Genomic DNA, 15261 nt, shown 5'->3' on the forward strand with positions numbered 1-15261 from the left:
TTTTTTTTTTTTTTTTGAGACAGAGTTTTGCTCTTGTTGCCCAGGCTGGAGTGCAATGGTATGATCTGGGCTCACTACAGCCTCTGATTCCAGGTACAAGCAATTCTCTTGCCTCAGCCTCCTGAGTAGCTGGGATTACAGGTACGTGGCACCAGGCCCTGCTAATTTTGTATTTTTAGTAGAGATAGGGTTTCACCATGTTAGTCAGGGTGATCTTGAACTCCTGACCTCAAGTGATCCACCCACCTCGGCCTCCCAACGTGCTGGGATAACAGGCATAAGCCACCACACCTGGCCAAAAAGTCTCATGTTTTAAGAAACTTTAAAGTTTTGTTGGGCTGTGGGTTGAACAAGCTTAGTCTAGCCTACGGCCCCTGGGCTGCAAACCTGTACTGCATGTGACTGTCCTTAACACTGCAGGCAGCTGTAACACAGTGATGAGTGCTTGCATATCTAAACATAGAAAACATTATGTGTGACGCTAAGACACCAGGTGATTGGAATCTTTTCAGCTCCATTATAGTCTTCTGCAACCACTGTCATACATGCAGTCCACCATTGAGTGAACTGTCATTATGCAGGGCATAACTGTGTACATGTACATAGATGCATGCAGTTATGAAGCCTAGCAATGAAAGGTACACCTGAGAACCCACCCCTGAACTTAGGAAAGAAATCGTTGGTCACCCTGACAATGGCCTCTTGTGTTCATAATACTTCCTGCCCCTTGTGCCCCAGATGGAACCACTGGACTGCATTTTGCCTTTATCATTTCCTTGCTTTTATTGTTGGTTTAATCACATATGTATGTATTGCTAAACACAAGATAATTTAGTATTGTTTATCTTTCATTTTTAGTAAAATGTATGATGCTAAGTGTATACTTTTGCAACTTGCTTTTTTTCACTTATGTTTCTCAGATTTCTCCGTGTTGATAAAAAGAAGCTGTCGAGCTCATTCATTTCTACTGCTGTATGGTACAGTAAGTCCTCACTCAGTGTCCACAGGTTCCTGGAAACAACAACTGTAAGCGAAATGACATAGAGCAGGTCCTCAGACAACATCATTTCCTTCAACAACGCTGGTGAGGAAAACACACTGGTTTTGTTACACGCTGTTTTGCTAAAGCTGCAGTTTCCAAGAAGCTATCAATGACATTAAATGAGGACTTAATGTATTCCACAATTTATTCACTTTCTTGTTGATGGATATTTCAATTATTAATCTTTTAAAAACTATTTTGAACAATTGTGCTATGAGTATTTCTGTACATACCCCCCTAGCCCACATGTGTCAGAGTCTGTCAAGGACATTCAGGAGTGGAATTGGTGGGCTGTGGGGTAATTTCTGGGTTGCTGAGAGCATATTCAAGTTTAGAAGACAACTTCAAGCTTTTTTTTTTTTTTTTCAGTCTTGTTGCCCAGGCTGGAGTGCAATGGCATGATCTCAGCTCAATGCAGCCTCTGCCTCCCGGGTTCAACCAATTCTCCTGCCTCAGCTTCCTGAGTAGCTGGTATTACAGGTCCCCCTCACCACGCCTGGCTAATTTTTGTATTTTTAGTAGAGATGAGGTTTTGCCATGTTGGCCAGGCTAGTCTCACACTCCTGACCTCAGGCGATTGTGTGCTTCAGCCTCCCAAAGCGCTGAGATTACAGGCATGAGCCACCATGCCCAGCCCGACAACTTCAAGCTTTTTTTTTTTTTTGAGACGGAGTTTCGCTCGTTACCCAGGCTGGAGTGCAGTGGCACCATCTCGGCTCACTGCAACCTCTGCCTCCTGGGTTCAAGCAATTCTCCTGCCTCAGCGTCCCGAGTAGCTGGGACTACAGGCACATGCCACCATGCCCAGCTAATTTGTGTATGTTTAGTAGAGACAGGGTTTCACCTTGTCGACCAGGATGGTCTCGATCTCTTGACCTCGTGATCCACCCGCCTGGGCCTCCCAAAGTGCTGGGATTACAGGCGTGAGCCACCGCGCCCGGCCAAGCCTTTTTAATATGATTCTCCCAACCTTAACTCCCACTGGCAATGTGAATTCTCGTTGTTTCTCAGGCTTCTACCACAGTTCAAATGTAAGCATTTCAGTTCAGCCCTACGCCTGGCTGATTCCTTTTCCCAAATATTTCTCAAATTGTGAACAGCAGAAAGAGGACTGGTTTTAGAGCAAGCCCTGGGCTCAATGTCCAGCCCTGACACTTAGTGTGTACACAGTTTGCGCAATTATTGAGCTTCTCTGGACCCATTTCCCATGTGTAAACCAGGCAGAATAGCTCCCATCTCAAAGGCTGAAGCGAGGAATGAATGAGATAACCTATGTGAGGCACAAAAGCAATGCTTGTGACACTAAGTCCCCACCAACGTTCAGCTGTCCAAATGAGGGTACAAGCAGCTGACGGCTGAGAGCCGCCTCCGTGCCACTGCCTTCCCACTAGACCTTGTCCAACTTGTGCTGTGCCTCTTCCCATGCTCCCTGCACACAGCGGCACACCCAGCCGCAGAGGCCGCCCAGGGCCCACCCACACGGGCACACAGAGAGTTATTTTTTGCAGGGTTTTTCCACACACCAGAATCTCACAGGTCCCTCTGGTACTGCAGTAACTAAATTCCTTTGGATAGGGCCCAAGGAGGATATCATATATCAAATTCAGCTTTGAAATAATGATCATTAGGATTAACCAAGGGTGTTTTGACACCATGGATCTTTCATGGACAATTCTGTAAACAGCATCCTATCTGATTACTGCCTTTGGTGGGTTTATTCTGGAGAGGTCCTCTAAAGAGAGCAACCCAGAGGAATTCTGGCAAGGCAGCCCAAAACCTCTTCCTCCTGCCTTTCCTGTCAAATCAATTTCTCTTGGCGATCCAATTTTTAAATGTTTTCCTTCTATTTATAGGACCCTTGAAAAATCCCTTGTCATTTCCATTTTGACTGGTTCATCTTATGTAACTAAAGCACTCATGTTAACAAACATTTAGTGATTCCTACATCCTGTAAGACACAGTGTTTGGTGCTGTGGGTAAAATGAAGAATAAATAAGACGAGGTCCTCAGCCTGGCTCACAACACCACGGCTGACGCACCTGAGCAATTACAGCAGCATCTGGAAGCATCACATCTGAGGCTCTAAGAGCTGCTCAAGGAGCTCAGATCAAGGTGGTACATCTGAGTTGGCACGAGAAGGCGAGGTCCTTAACACCGAGCGGACTCTTGCCCCTGAAGGAAAGGGGAAAGAAGCCCTGCTGAGCACAGTCCTGGGAGTGGCTGGCTCTAAAACTGCTGAATAGCTGGGCATGATTGCTCACGCCTGTAATCCCAGCAATTTTGGAGGCCAAGAAGGGAGAACTGCTTAAGCCCAGGAGTTTGAGAACAGCCTGGATGACATAAATTTAAAAATTTATCCAGGCATGGTAGTGCCTGCGCCTATAGTCCTAGTTACTCTGGAGGTAGAGGGAGGAGGATCACCTAAGCCCAGGTGTTCAAGGCTGCAGTGAGCTGTGATCATGCGTTTGCACTCCAGCCTTGGTGACAGAGCAAGACCCTGTCTCTAAAAAAAAAAACAAAAACAAACAAAAAAAACCTTCTGAAATGTGTGATGAGTGGGTTGGTCAAAGGCAGCAAAGTTGTGAAGAACCAACCAACCAGAGTCAGGTACAAACTGTCCTAAGCCCCGACTCAGCCACCATCACTTGCAGTGCGATTCTGTGGTACTTGCTGGTACTTTCTGAATTTGACACTGAAACTCCAACTTTTAAGGTCTAAGCATTGCAGGATTCTAAAATCATAAAAAATTTAACATAATTTCTTAATTTTGGTAGAGATGATTTCCAGAAAACTCATTAATGACTTAAAACTCCTTTTATAGGCCACACTGTTATGAAAGGAGTGTTTTCTGGTGAACAAATTCTAGTTATAAAATAGCGTTTTTTGATTGTGCACATAATGTATGGTGCCACAGACCTAATATGCTGAAAGCTCGCAGCACCCAAAATGGGGGCCTGAAAGTCTAAGCTGGGTGAGAAGAAGGATCCACAGAAGCCCTGCCTCAGATCTCAGCAGCTAAACCCCCACCGCCACCCAAACAGATGGACTGGTGCCAGGCCTCCAGAACTGGCTGCTGGCTCTTACCCAGATGCAGGCGTCATACCTACAAATGGCTTCATCTCCTCCTCCCTCCCCAGGGCAATGGCTGCTGCCAGGGAGGACCTCCCTGAGCACACAGGAGACACAGTAACAGGTACGCAGAGGGCTCTGACACATGAAACAATGCAACATAAATACACAGCATGGCAAACCCACGGTTGAGGGTGGCTGCGGTCTCCAAGGTTTTCTGGATATAACACACGCGTTATCCAGTCTGAAGAGGTTCACAGACTCGATGGGAAGAGGACCCCTCGTTCCACCGGAGCCTCCCAGCCTGCCTGCATCTGCGTCCTGTGCTCAGTGCCCTGCCTTCCTCTAGAAGAACGTCTCTGGCCTGTTTCTGGTCAACCCCTACACTGCTGCCCATAAGCGGGCCCAACTGAGGCCACTGCCTGCACTGTTCCCACCAGCACTGCATTCCCTCCACAGGCACCCGCGTCACACACCAATGTGCTGCCACACGGTCCCTCTCCCAAAACTCCCACCAGGACACATGGTCCCCCTGGGCCCAACTATTTCTCTTTGTTCTCTTCTACAAAAACACTCCTCCCAAAAGCTGTCCATACTCACTGTCCACTCTTCTTTCAGCCCTTGCAATCCCTTGGCCCTGCGGAGGGAATGTGTAGGGTTGTGTAGGGCCTCCATGCTACGGACTCAGGCCCGTTTCAGTGACCCCAGCCCCGGGTCTCGAAGCAGCTGCTATATCCCTCCATGTGGCCTCCGACTCCTCTGACCCCCCAACTCCTGTTCTCTCCTGATGCCGTTTCCTCTTCTAGAACACGAGGCCTCCCCACATCTCCCTAGGCGAGCTCCTGTTGCATGCCAGCGGCTACACGCACAGCTCCCTGAGAGGCACAGCCGCCACCCACCTCCCATGCCAGCTCTCCGCTGTGGAGACAGGACACGGGGGTCCACAGCAGGCTGTGTCATCTCCTCCTCCTCCCCATGCCTTCAGGTGTCTCAGGGTCCATCCACGGCATGTCCACTCAGCCAGCTGCATAGACCACAGACCTGGGAATCATCTCCAACTCATCCCTCTCACATCCCAGAGCCAACGTGGCAGCAAATCTGTCAGCCCTGCCTTGGAGGCAGTCCCCCACCTATCCTGCCCGACCCTGCCATCTCCCACCTGGATCACCCAGAGCTCTTGCTGGCCCTGCTGAGCTGCCACACCTGCCCTCTCCAGTATATTCCAAACAGCAGCCAGAGTGACCTCCCCAGCTTGGCCTCAGCCCTCTGTGACTGGCCACAGCACTGGACCGAAAGCCCCCCGGACAGGGCTCACAAAGCTGATGGGAGGGGGCTTCCTGCGCCCTGCTCCACAGAGCCGGCCTGGCTGCTCAGATCCTCGATGCGCAGGACCCTCTGCCTCCAGGGCTTCTGTCCAAAGGTTTCTCGCACTAGTTGCCTCCTTGCTTCAGGAATCAGCCCAGGTTACCTCCTCAGAGGAGGCTTCCCTGCCATCCTGTTAAAGGGACACTGGTGTCTCCTGCTCCCCAGTCTCTGGCTCTGCACCCTCTGACATGTTTATCTGTTCACCATTCTGCATGCAGCTCCCTGAGACTAGAGATCTGTTCTGCCTTGTTCACAGCTGTCCCCAGATGAGGAGTACCTGGAGCAGCGCAGAGGCTTGGTGCAAAGCTCCGGTGCTGAATAATAATAGATATTCTCTGCGTGGATTCATCCAATGTCAAGGTGTCAATGTCATCTGTATCTGGTGACCTCATTTTCCCCTCTGGCCAAGACTTCTTCCTCAGGCTCCAGACCTGTCCACAGAACTCTTTGGTGACTGCCATGTGGCCACCTGACAGGCCTATCAAATTCCCTATGTCCACAGCAGAGCTCCTCATGTTCTGACCTCTGGCCCAGCCTTCCCCAGTCTCCATCTCAGTCAATGGTTTCCCTGGACTCCCACGGCAGCTGTCCCGCCGCTTCCCTGGACTTCTGCAGCAGCCACCTCCCCACCGCTCCCCTGGACTCCCGAGGCGGCCTCCTCCCTGCCGCTCCCCTGGACTCCCGAGGCGGCCTCCCCACCACCGCTCCCCTGGACTCCCAAGGCGGCCTCCTCCCCGCCGCTCCCCTGGACTCCGTGGCGGTCTCCCCTCGCTGCTCCCCTGGACTCCTGAGGTAGCCTCCTCCCCGCCGCTCCCCTGGACTCCCACAGCAGCCAGTGCCCTAGTCCCTTCTAGCTTCTTGAACATCTAAGCCTGGCCCAGTTGAGGTCTTGGCATATGCTGTTCCCTGAGCCTGGACTGTTCCTCCAGCAGCTCTTCCTAGGCTTTAGCTCAAATATCACCGCCCTGGTAGAGGCCTTTCCTGACCATCCTATCCAAAGGCAACATCCTGCCCCTCGCCAGCACTCCCTCATGTTTCACCCTGACATGAGGTGACTCCCTTTACAGCACTGACGCCTCTCCTCTCATCCTGCTGACCCGAGGTCTCTCCCGCCGTGTCTGAGGGCAGAGGACTTGTCTCCTCGATGCCTCCTTACTCGCTGCCACGCCCCCATGTACATAGCCAGTACCATTCACTGAACACTTGTGAGGGAAGCACTGCTTCCAGGGATAGACACACACAATAGTCTACAGCAGAACGCAAGCCTTTCAGACACACATTAAAAACGTTTCCTTTTATTCTACCAGCCCCCATTTCTCCAGGGCTCAATAAAATCTCTCTCCTTCTGAGAAGGGACACAGGGACACATTTATTTGTTTCTGCATCCTATAACAGTTCCTGGGGCAGAGTACTTTCAATCACTGTTCCTGAAAGGCCTGACAGAAGCACCAGGAGAGGGTTATAGGAACTGCTTGGAGCTCCACACAAGAGGATAAAGGGCCAAGTTTGTTTTTTGTTTTCGTTTTTGTTATTTTGAGATGCAGTCTCACTCTGCCACCCAGGCTGGAGTTTAGTGGCGCAATCTCAGCTCACTGCAACCTTCATTTCCTGGGTTCAAGCGATTTTCCTGCCTCAGCCTCCTGAGTAACTGGGATTACAGCCACCACACCCGGCTAATTTTTGTATTTTTAGTAGAGACAGGATTTCTCCAGGTTGGGTCAGGCTGGTCTTAAACTCCTGACCTCAGGTGATCACCTGCCTTGGCCTCCCAAAGTGCTGGGATTACAGGCGTAAGCCATTGTGCCTGGCTATTTTTGTGTTTTTAATAGAGAGAAATTTTCACCATGTTGGCCAGGCTGGTCTTGAACTCCTGACCTCAAGCGATCTGCCTGCCTCGGCCTCCCAAAGAGTTGGAATTACAGGCATGAGCCACTGCGTCCAGCCAAGGGCCAGATTTTAAGAGAGGTTGTTGAGAATCGGACCCACCTGAAAGGTAATCGGTTTTCAATCCCTCTCTTTACACCCTGCCTTCCTTCCAAAAAGACACAGTGCAGTAAGACATTGACAGATGAACCAGGATAAAATGCCAGAGGAATAGGATATTGGCAGAGGGAATGTCAGAACTAAGATCTGCAGGACCATAAATTCCACTGAGTTCTCTGGGGGCCAGCAGTGAGGCTGCAGATACAAAAGGCCAGATTGTTGATGGGATTAAGAAGGTGTTCAGCACGGAAAACAGAAGTCAAAGGGGAGGGATGAGAGTGTCTTTTAACGGCTGCAGGGCTGCCACGCAGAAAAGACAATCAACTTTTGTGTTGCTGCAAAGCCCAGAATCAGAATAACGGACGGTGATTACAACCACAGGGGCTGGCTCCACCTGTCTGCCTCACCCAACTCTCAAGGACGGCCTGTCACCAATGGCACCAGCCTCAGGGCCTCATCGACGTCTGCCAATCTCACCATGTCTCCCAGTCCCTGCTGTCGCTCTCCACAAGGCCAGCCACAAGCCCTCCCCATGTGCGGTGACCATCAGCTACCCTGCCCCCCATTCTATGTAGGCAAACAGTGCCCCTTCCTGGGAGACACAAGACTGGAACTCCTCAGCTCCCATCGGCCAACCCATGACTGCAGACTCATCAACTCATGATCTGTGCTGATGCCGCCCCCTGCTGCCCACCCCCACCCTGGCCCCAGTGCTCCTTCTCCTCAGCATAAGGAGGGGTCAGCTCCACCACTCTGCCTACCCCTCCTCACTCCATCCCCATGCAAACTTGCTGCAGAGTCCTACAAGCGTGTTTTACGGGCTAGGGTGGGGATGATGAATTACAGGTCCCCCAGGTGTTCCAGCTGCCTTTTCCCACACAGCTGGTGTGGCAAGTGGACTTCTCACTCCCTTCCTCCACATCACCAGTCAAAGGAGGAACGATCTCTCAACCTGGAAGCCACGACTTCAGGATGTCTTCCTTGACCCTTCAGCTGGACAAAAGTGTGTCTAAACTCACACAGCATCCTGTGTCCATATACCAAAAGACAATCAACTTTTGTGTTGCTGCAAAGCCCAGAACATAGAATAACGGACGGTGGCTGCGACCACAGAGGCTGGCTCCACCTGTCTGCCTCGCCCAACTCTCTAGGACACCACCAACTTCGGGGCCTCACCAATGCCTGCCAATCTCACCATGTCTCCCAGTCCATTTTGGTCCATAGCAGCTAACACAACCGTCAACAAGTGTTCTATCTGCATTTCCATTTCCACGACGGAGGGCTCAGATCTGCCACGTTCACCACATCACTGCGGAGCCTGCCACAGTGCACAGGGGCACATAGTAGACAGGTGCTGAATAACGAGCCCCATGACCCTGACTCCTCACCAGGGCTGGGTGGAGAAGGAGCCTACACAAGGAACAGACAGACCAGGCCACTCCTGAGGCTTTTCCAGGCTGACTGTGGCACCCTGCAAGGCAAAGTGGCTGTGTGTGCAGGCTCCTGCAGCTCTGTGACAAGAGGAACCACTCTTCTCATCTGGCTCTGGGAGGAGGAATCCTAGGCAGGCACAGGGCCCCACCAGGAACCTCAGGCTTGGAGCTGCTGTGGGCTTGCATTCATTAAATAGAAAACCCTAAAAGCACATTCTACAACAAGGCCCAGCATTCAGGCCAAACTGGAAAACTTGTGAAACTTACCTTTTCCTTGGTTGTGTTCCAATTTGCCTTACAGACTTTTCTTCAGTGTAAAAGAGCAGACTTCTTTGCAGAGTAGAGACAAGCAGCACTTTCTGGCTGTAATCCAGCTGCACAATGGAAGACGGCTCCTCCAACACCAGCTGGGAGTTACAGAGCCCCTGGCAGAGAAAGTCCGGTCACACCTCACATCAGCACCAGGCTAAAGAACGAACCTCCCCTAGGACATATCAGTGTCATTCCTGCAAGCGGTGCTTAGGTCAACTTGTGTCTTACCACATATGCTTTCTCTATAGACTCAGCCTCAGCCCACCACAGTGAGATGATCTGACTGATGGGAAAACAGTCCATACTAACATCTCTCTCGTGCTACATCCACTTTGACAAAAAACATTTTAGAATTTGCATAATTTTAAAAAACATGTTCTCAGTAGATATACTCTTCAGTGTGCACTGCAGCCGGCTCAGGGATGACGCAGTAAACATGTGGAGTTCCAAGAGGAATCCATAAAGACCTAAACAGAAATATGCTTCACCGTGTCTACTACTTATTCTATTACAGAACAATGGAATGGAACTTTCTATAAAATTATTGTGAACATGATCAGCTCTATAAGTTCATATTACTGTCTCCCCTCACAAAGGGTTCAAAGCAGTTTTGAGGACATTATGCCAACTGAAATACATTATGCCAACTGAAATACATTATGCCAACTGAAACGGTCATAGGAAACAGGAGGTTAGAAGAAATTAAATGTGATTAAATATATAAAATGCTATTAATATAAAGTGATACTTTATAAGACCAGCCTGGATAACACTGTGAGATCCTGTCTCTACAAATTTTTTTTTTTTTTTTAGATGGAGTCTTACTCCATGGCCAGGCTGAAGTACAGTGGCGCGATCTCAGTTCACCACAACCTCCGCCTCCCAGGTTCAAGCAATTCCCCTGCCTTGGCCTCCTGAGTAGCTGGGAATACAGGTGCTCACCACTGCACCCAGCTAATTTTTTGTATTTTTAGTAGGGACAGAGTTTCATCATGTTAACCAGGATGGTCTTGATCTCCTGACCTCATGATCCACCTGCCTCAGCCTCCCAAAGTGCTGGGATTATAGGCGTGAGCCAGTGCACCTGGCCCCCCAATTTTTTTTAATTAGCCAGGCATGTTGGCATATGCCTATGGTCCCAGCTAATTGGGAGGCTGAGACAGAAGGATCATTTGAGCCCAGGAGTTCAGGTTACAGTGAGTTGTGATCACACCACTGCACTCCAGTCTAGGTAACAGAGCAAGACTGTCTTTAAAACAAACAAACAAACAAACAAAAAAACCATCATATTTTCTATATTAATACAAAATAAAATTCTAGAAGGCATTTGACTGCTAACACAAAGCATATTTCATTGTATAAAAAAGTCTGATTCTATAAGTTACTCTTATAGAAAAGTGTCACCAGGCTGGGTGCAATGGATCACACCAGTAATTCCCACATTTTGAGAGGCCGAGGCTGGTGGATCACTTGAGGTCAGGTGTTCGAGACCAGCCTGGCCAACATGGTAAAACCTCGTCTCTACTAAAAATACAAAAATTAGCTGGACATGGTGGCGGGCACCTATAATCCCACTACTTGGGAGGCTGAGGCAGAATTGCTTGAACCCAGTGGCAAAGGTTGCAGTGAGCCAAGATCGTGCAACTGCACTCTGGCCTGGCAACAGAGCAAGACCCCATCTCAAAACATATATATATGTGTGTGTGTGTGCATATATATATATATATATATGAATGAAAAGTTTCATCAATTATTAATTAATTTATTTATTTTTGAGAAGGAGTTTTACTCTTGCTGCCCAGGATGGAGTGCAATGGCATGATCTCAGCTCACGGCAACCTCTGCCTCCTAGGTTCAAGCGATTCTCCTGCCTCAGCCTCCCTAGTAGCTGGGATTACAGGCGCCCGCCACCATGCCAAGCTAATTTTTTGTATTTTAGTAAGACAGGGTTTCTCTATGTTGGCCAGGATGGTCCTGAACTCCTGACCTCAGGCAATCCGCCCGCCTCGGCCTTCCAAAGTGCTGGGATTACAGGCATGAGCCACTGCGCCCAGTCCCGTTCCATCAATTATTTCAGAAATATTGCTGCAACATCACTGACATTTTGTGGGGGGAAGCAGGGAGCAGTGATCAGATTTGTTGGTAAAACTTACATACACTAAATTTCATCCTTTTTTAGGTATACAATTATATGAGTTTTGACAAATTTGTAGTTATGTAACCACCACCAAAATCAAAATAAAGAAATTTCCATTACACAAAATGTTGCAAACTTTTTTTTAGACAGGTTCTGACTCACTGGCTTAGGCTGGAGTGCAGTGATACAATCTCAGCTCACTGCAATCTTCACCTCCAAGGCTCAAGTGATCCTCCCACCTCACCCTCTAGAGTAACTGGGATTACAGGTGTGCACCACTATGCCTAGCTAATTTTTGTATGTTTTTTTGGTAGAAATGAGGTTTTGCAGCCAGGTGCGGTGGCTCACACCTGCAATCAATCCCAGCACTTTGGGAGGCCGAGGTGGGCGGATCACGCGGTCAGGAGATAGAGACCATCCTGGCGAACATGGTAAAACCCCGTCTCTACTAAAAATACAAAAAATTAGCCGGGTGTGGTGACACGTGCCTGTAGTCCCAGCTACCAGGAGGTTGAGGCAAGGAGAATGTTGGGATTCACTCGGGGTGGCTGGTAAAGGATTAGGGAAATATTAGGGAAAATTATAAAATTAGTCTCAAACTTTTTAAAAAGCCAAAGGTTTTAATAAAACAAACTAAAAGCAGCCAGTTCTTATATTAAAGCTTTAAATCATAGGGTAAAAATTAAAATAGTAAGCCAGGCGCGGTGGATCACACCTGTAATCTTAGCACTTTGCAGGGCTGAGGCCAGCGGATCATGAAGTCAGGAGTTCAAGACCCACCTGGTCATGATGGTGAAACCCCGTCTCCGCTAGAAATACAAAAATTAGCCAGGCGTGGTGGTGGGTGCCTGTAATCCCAGCGACTCAGGAGGCTGAGGCTGAGAATTGCTTGAATCTGGGAGGCAGGGGTTGCAGTGCTGAGATTGCACCACTGCACTCCAGCCTGGGCAACAGAGTGAGGCTCTGTCTCAAAAAAATAATAATAAAATAACAATAATAATGATAAAAGCTTCCCTGGTAAAGTCTGTTTACCCCACATTCCTTTGTCCCTACTCTAATTTGTTTACTCATGTAAGCTTTGTGCTAAATAGCCCTCTCAAAAAAAGTAAAAAAAAATTACCCATTAATAGTGTTTATTATAAGCCCCAAACCCAAAACCTTTTGTCATTCATAAAACCACTCTTTTAATCATGTTAATTATCCACAAGCATGTTAACTTAAAACTCTGTTATTAAATCTATACTACATAAATACAAAAAAAAAAAATTCGTGGTTAGCTACAATCACCCCCTTAAAACAACAACCTCCCTAGCCCACTAAAATTCACTACACTCTAGTATATAAAAATGTATTTCATTCATCCATTACTAATCAAACTCCACAAAACACACCTCCACAAATAATAATCAACACCTCAAATAATAACCCCAACATAATCAAAATGTAGAGGAGAATCTCTTGTACCCGGAGATGGAGACTGCAGTGAGCCGAGATTGCACCACTGCTCTCCAGCCTGGGCAACAGAGTTAGACTCCATCTAAAAAAAAAAAAAAAAAAAAAAAAAAAAAAAGAAACGGGGTTTTGCCATGTTGCCCAGGCTGGTCTTGGACTCCTGGGTTCAAGTGATCCTCCTGTCTTGGCCTCCCAAAGTGCTGGGATTACAGGTGTGAGCCACCACGCCTGGCCAGAGGATAGGTACTTTTATATTCTCCCTTCTGCTGGACATTGAAATACACTCAGTGGTTCTCTCAAGGAAAAGCACGTGTGCAACTACTGCAGCTGTGAGCTGAGCCAGCTGCTTTTTTCACAAAACACCATTTTTATTTGAAATGCTGTAATTATTCAAACTTGGGTATTTAGCAGACATTTTCTGGGAGGAAAAAACAAAACAAAACCAAACAAAAGCCTGTCGCTTCAAGGAAAACAAGCAATGGTATTTGTTGCTCTCATGTGGAGATTAGCAATTTGAAGACCTGTATCTGTCCCTGTGAACTTGACATGATTCCCAATAGCTAGAGACTTTCCTGATTACAATGATGTTTATGTTAACAAAGGTACTTTTTTGACATTGTATTAGAAAATGTATCAGCTGGCACGGTGGCTCACGCCTGTAATCCCAGAATTTTGGAGGGCTGAGGTGGGCAGATTGCTTGAACCCAGATGTTCAAGACCAGCCTAGGCAACATAGTAAAACCCTGTCACTATAAAAAATACAAAAAAATCAACCGGGCATGGTGGCGTGCACCTGTAGTCCCAGCCACTTGGGAGGTTGAGGTGGGAGAATCACCTGAACCTGGGAAGTCAAGGTTGCAGTGAGCCGTGATTACACCCACTGTACACCAGCCTGGGTGAGCGGTGTGAGACCATGTCTCAAAAAAAAGTGTCAACATTTGGAAGATCTGTATCACTCTGTGAATAGTATTTTCTAAGTGACCAATACATAATGCTACAAAATCCAGCATAGGTAAAGTAGATTTTAATATAACAGAGTAGAAAAAAATTCATCCATGTGGTCTCGGATTCCACATTTTTACTAACCTTTAGAGAAACTATCATTTGTCATTTGTAATTGTAACCTTTAAAGCAGCTACCATTTGTCAATATGAGGATATTATTAAAGAATGTCTACAACTATCCGAAAAGGCTATCAAAATATTCCTCACATTTCCCACTACATGTCTGTGTAAGGCCACATTTTCTTTATATACTTCAATCGAAACTATGTATGGCAACGGATTGAATGCAGAATCCAGCCATCTTCTGTTAAGCCAGATAATAAAGAGATTCGTAAAAACATAAACAAGGCCACTCATTCTTCTCACCGGTTTTGAAAACAGAAGTACCTTCACAGAATGAATCATTTATGTTCACGTATTGTGGGTTTATTATCTCACTCAGTTTTAACTTCTAACGCGGTGTACTTGGTAGATTGAACCCATCTAAGCAAAAATGCCTTGGGGTCCTCTTTCTAAGGGTTAGGGGTCTTGTGACTATAAAGTTTGAGAACTACTACTAAAGAATATTTGTAATAGGTCCATCGTGGATCAGAGGGACTGAAAGTCACTCAGCTATAACTGCTGAATTCCTACAGTGCTCTAGGAATGAAGGCTACAAAGGAGAAAAACGAAGGACCGTGCCACCAAGGAATTCAGTTTGGTTGCAGACACATGACAAAACAAAGAAAACCCAGCAGATCATAAAGTGGAAAGGCGTGGGCGTGGAAGCAGAGCCTCGGTTTGAAAGCCTGTGAGGAGCAAGCCTGTACCCCTGGGCTAGTTCCTGGAACTCCTGGAGCTCCAATTTCTTCATCTTCGCCATCCTGCCACCTAACCTCCTCTGTCACTTCCTGTCACATGAGGTCATCTCACACAGGCCAGGTGGCTGGCAGTTAGTCCTCCATCCATTGAAGTCACTGACTTGTCCACAGTTAGGATTCGGAAGTGTTTGGCATCATTCCTACTAACCTTTCCAGGAAGTGGGAATGACAACAGCTTCTTTTCTAAGCAGAAGTAATACACAACAGTGGAATGAAAAAAGTGAACGTTCCACTAGGCCAATTCCTTAGTCTCAGAAGTGGAAGCTTATAAAATATAGCTATAAAAAGTAAATGTCATAAATAACAGTTGAGATTATAAAGGGAAGGTGATCAAGAATACAAGCTGACTAAAAATACAATTATAAATATAGTTTTTCCAAACGTAAATTGGCAAGAGCCAACAGCATTTCTGAAAATAATTTTACCTGGTCTAGATCCAGAGAAGAATAAACAATTTTGCCTTTGTCATCTCCAGAGAACAATTTCATTCCATTGGGGCTCCAAGCCAGAGCTGTAATGCTATTTTTGTGAATACCAGTGACATCAAATCTCCGAAGCTATGAATAAGGGATAAAAATATACACAAGAAAAAGAAAAGGATAAA

At 47.3% G+C, this 15261-nt stretch overlaps 1 protein-coding gene across 1 annotated transcript in view; it reads right to left on the minus strand.

Annotated features, from left to right (window-relative positions):
- Positions 1-15261, minus strand: part of TECPR2 (tectonin beta-propeller repeat containing 2) — a 98317-nt gene that overhangs the window by 43137 nt on the left and 39919 nt on the right. Inside the window, exons 4-5 of the mRNA XM_032287328.1 lie at positions 15083-15214; positions 9160-9317 (exon numbers count right to left, since the gene is read on the minus strand). Coding sequence (XP_032143219.1) covers positions 9160-9317; positions 15083-15214 — 290 coding nt within the window. The remainder of the gene's footprint in view (positions 1-9159; positions 9318-15082; positions 15215-15261) is intronic.

The sequence above is a fragment of the Sapajus apella genome, unplaced genomic scaffold, assembly GCF_009761245.1.
Source record: "Sapajus apella isolate SASKATOON/1434 unplaced genomic scaffold, GSC_monkey_1.0 scaffold20, whole genome shotgun sequence".
NCBI lineage: Eukaryota > Metazoa > Chordata > Mammalia > Primates > Cebidae > Sapajus > Sapajus apella.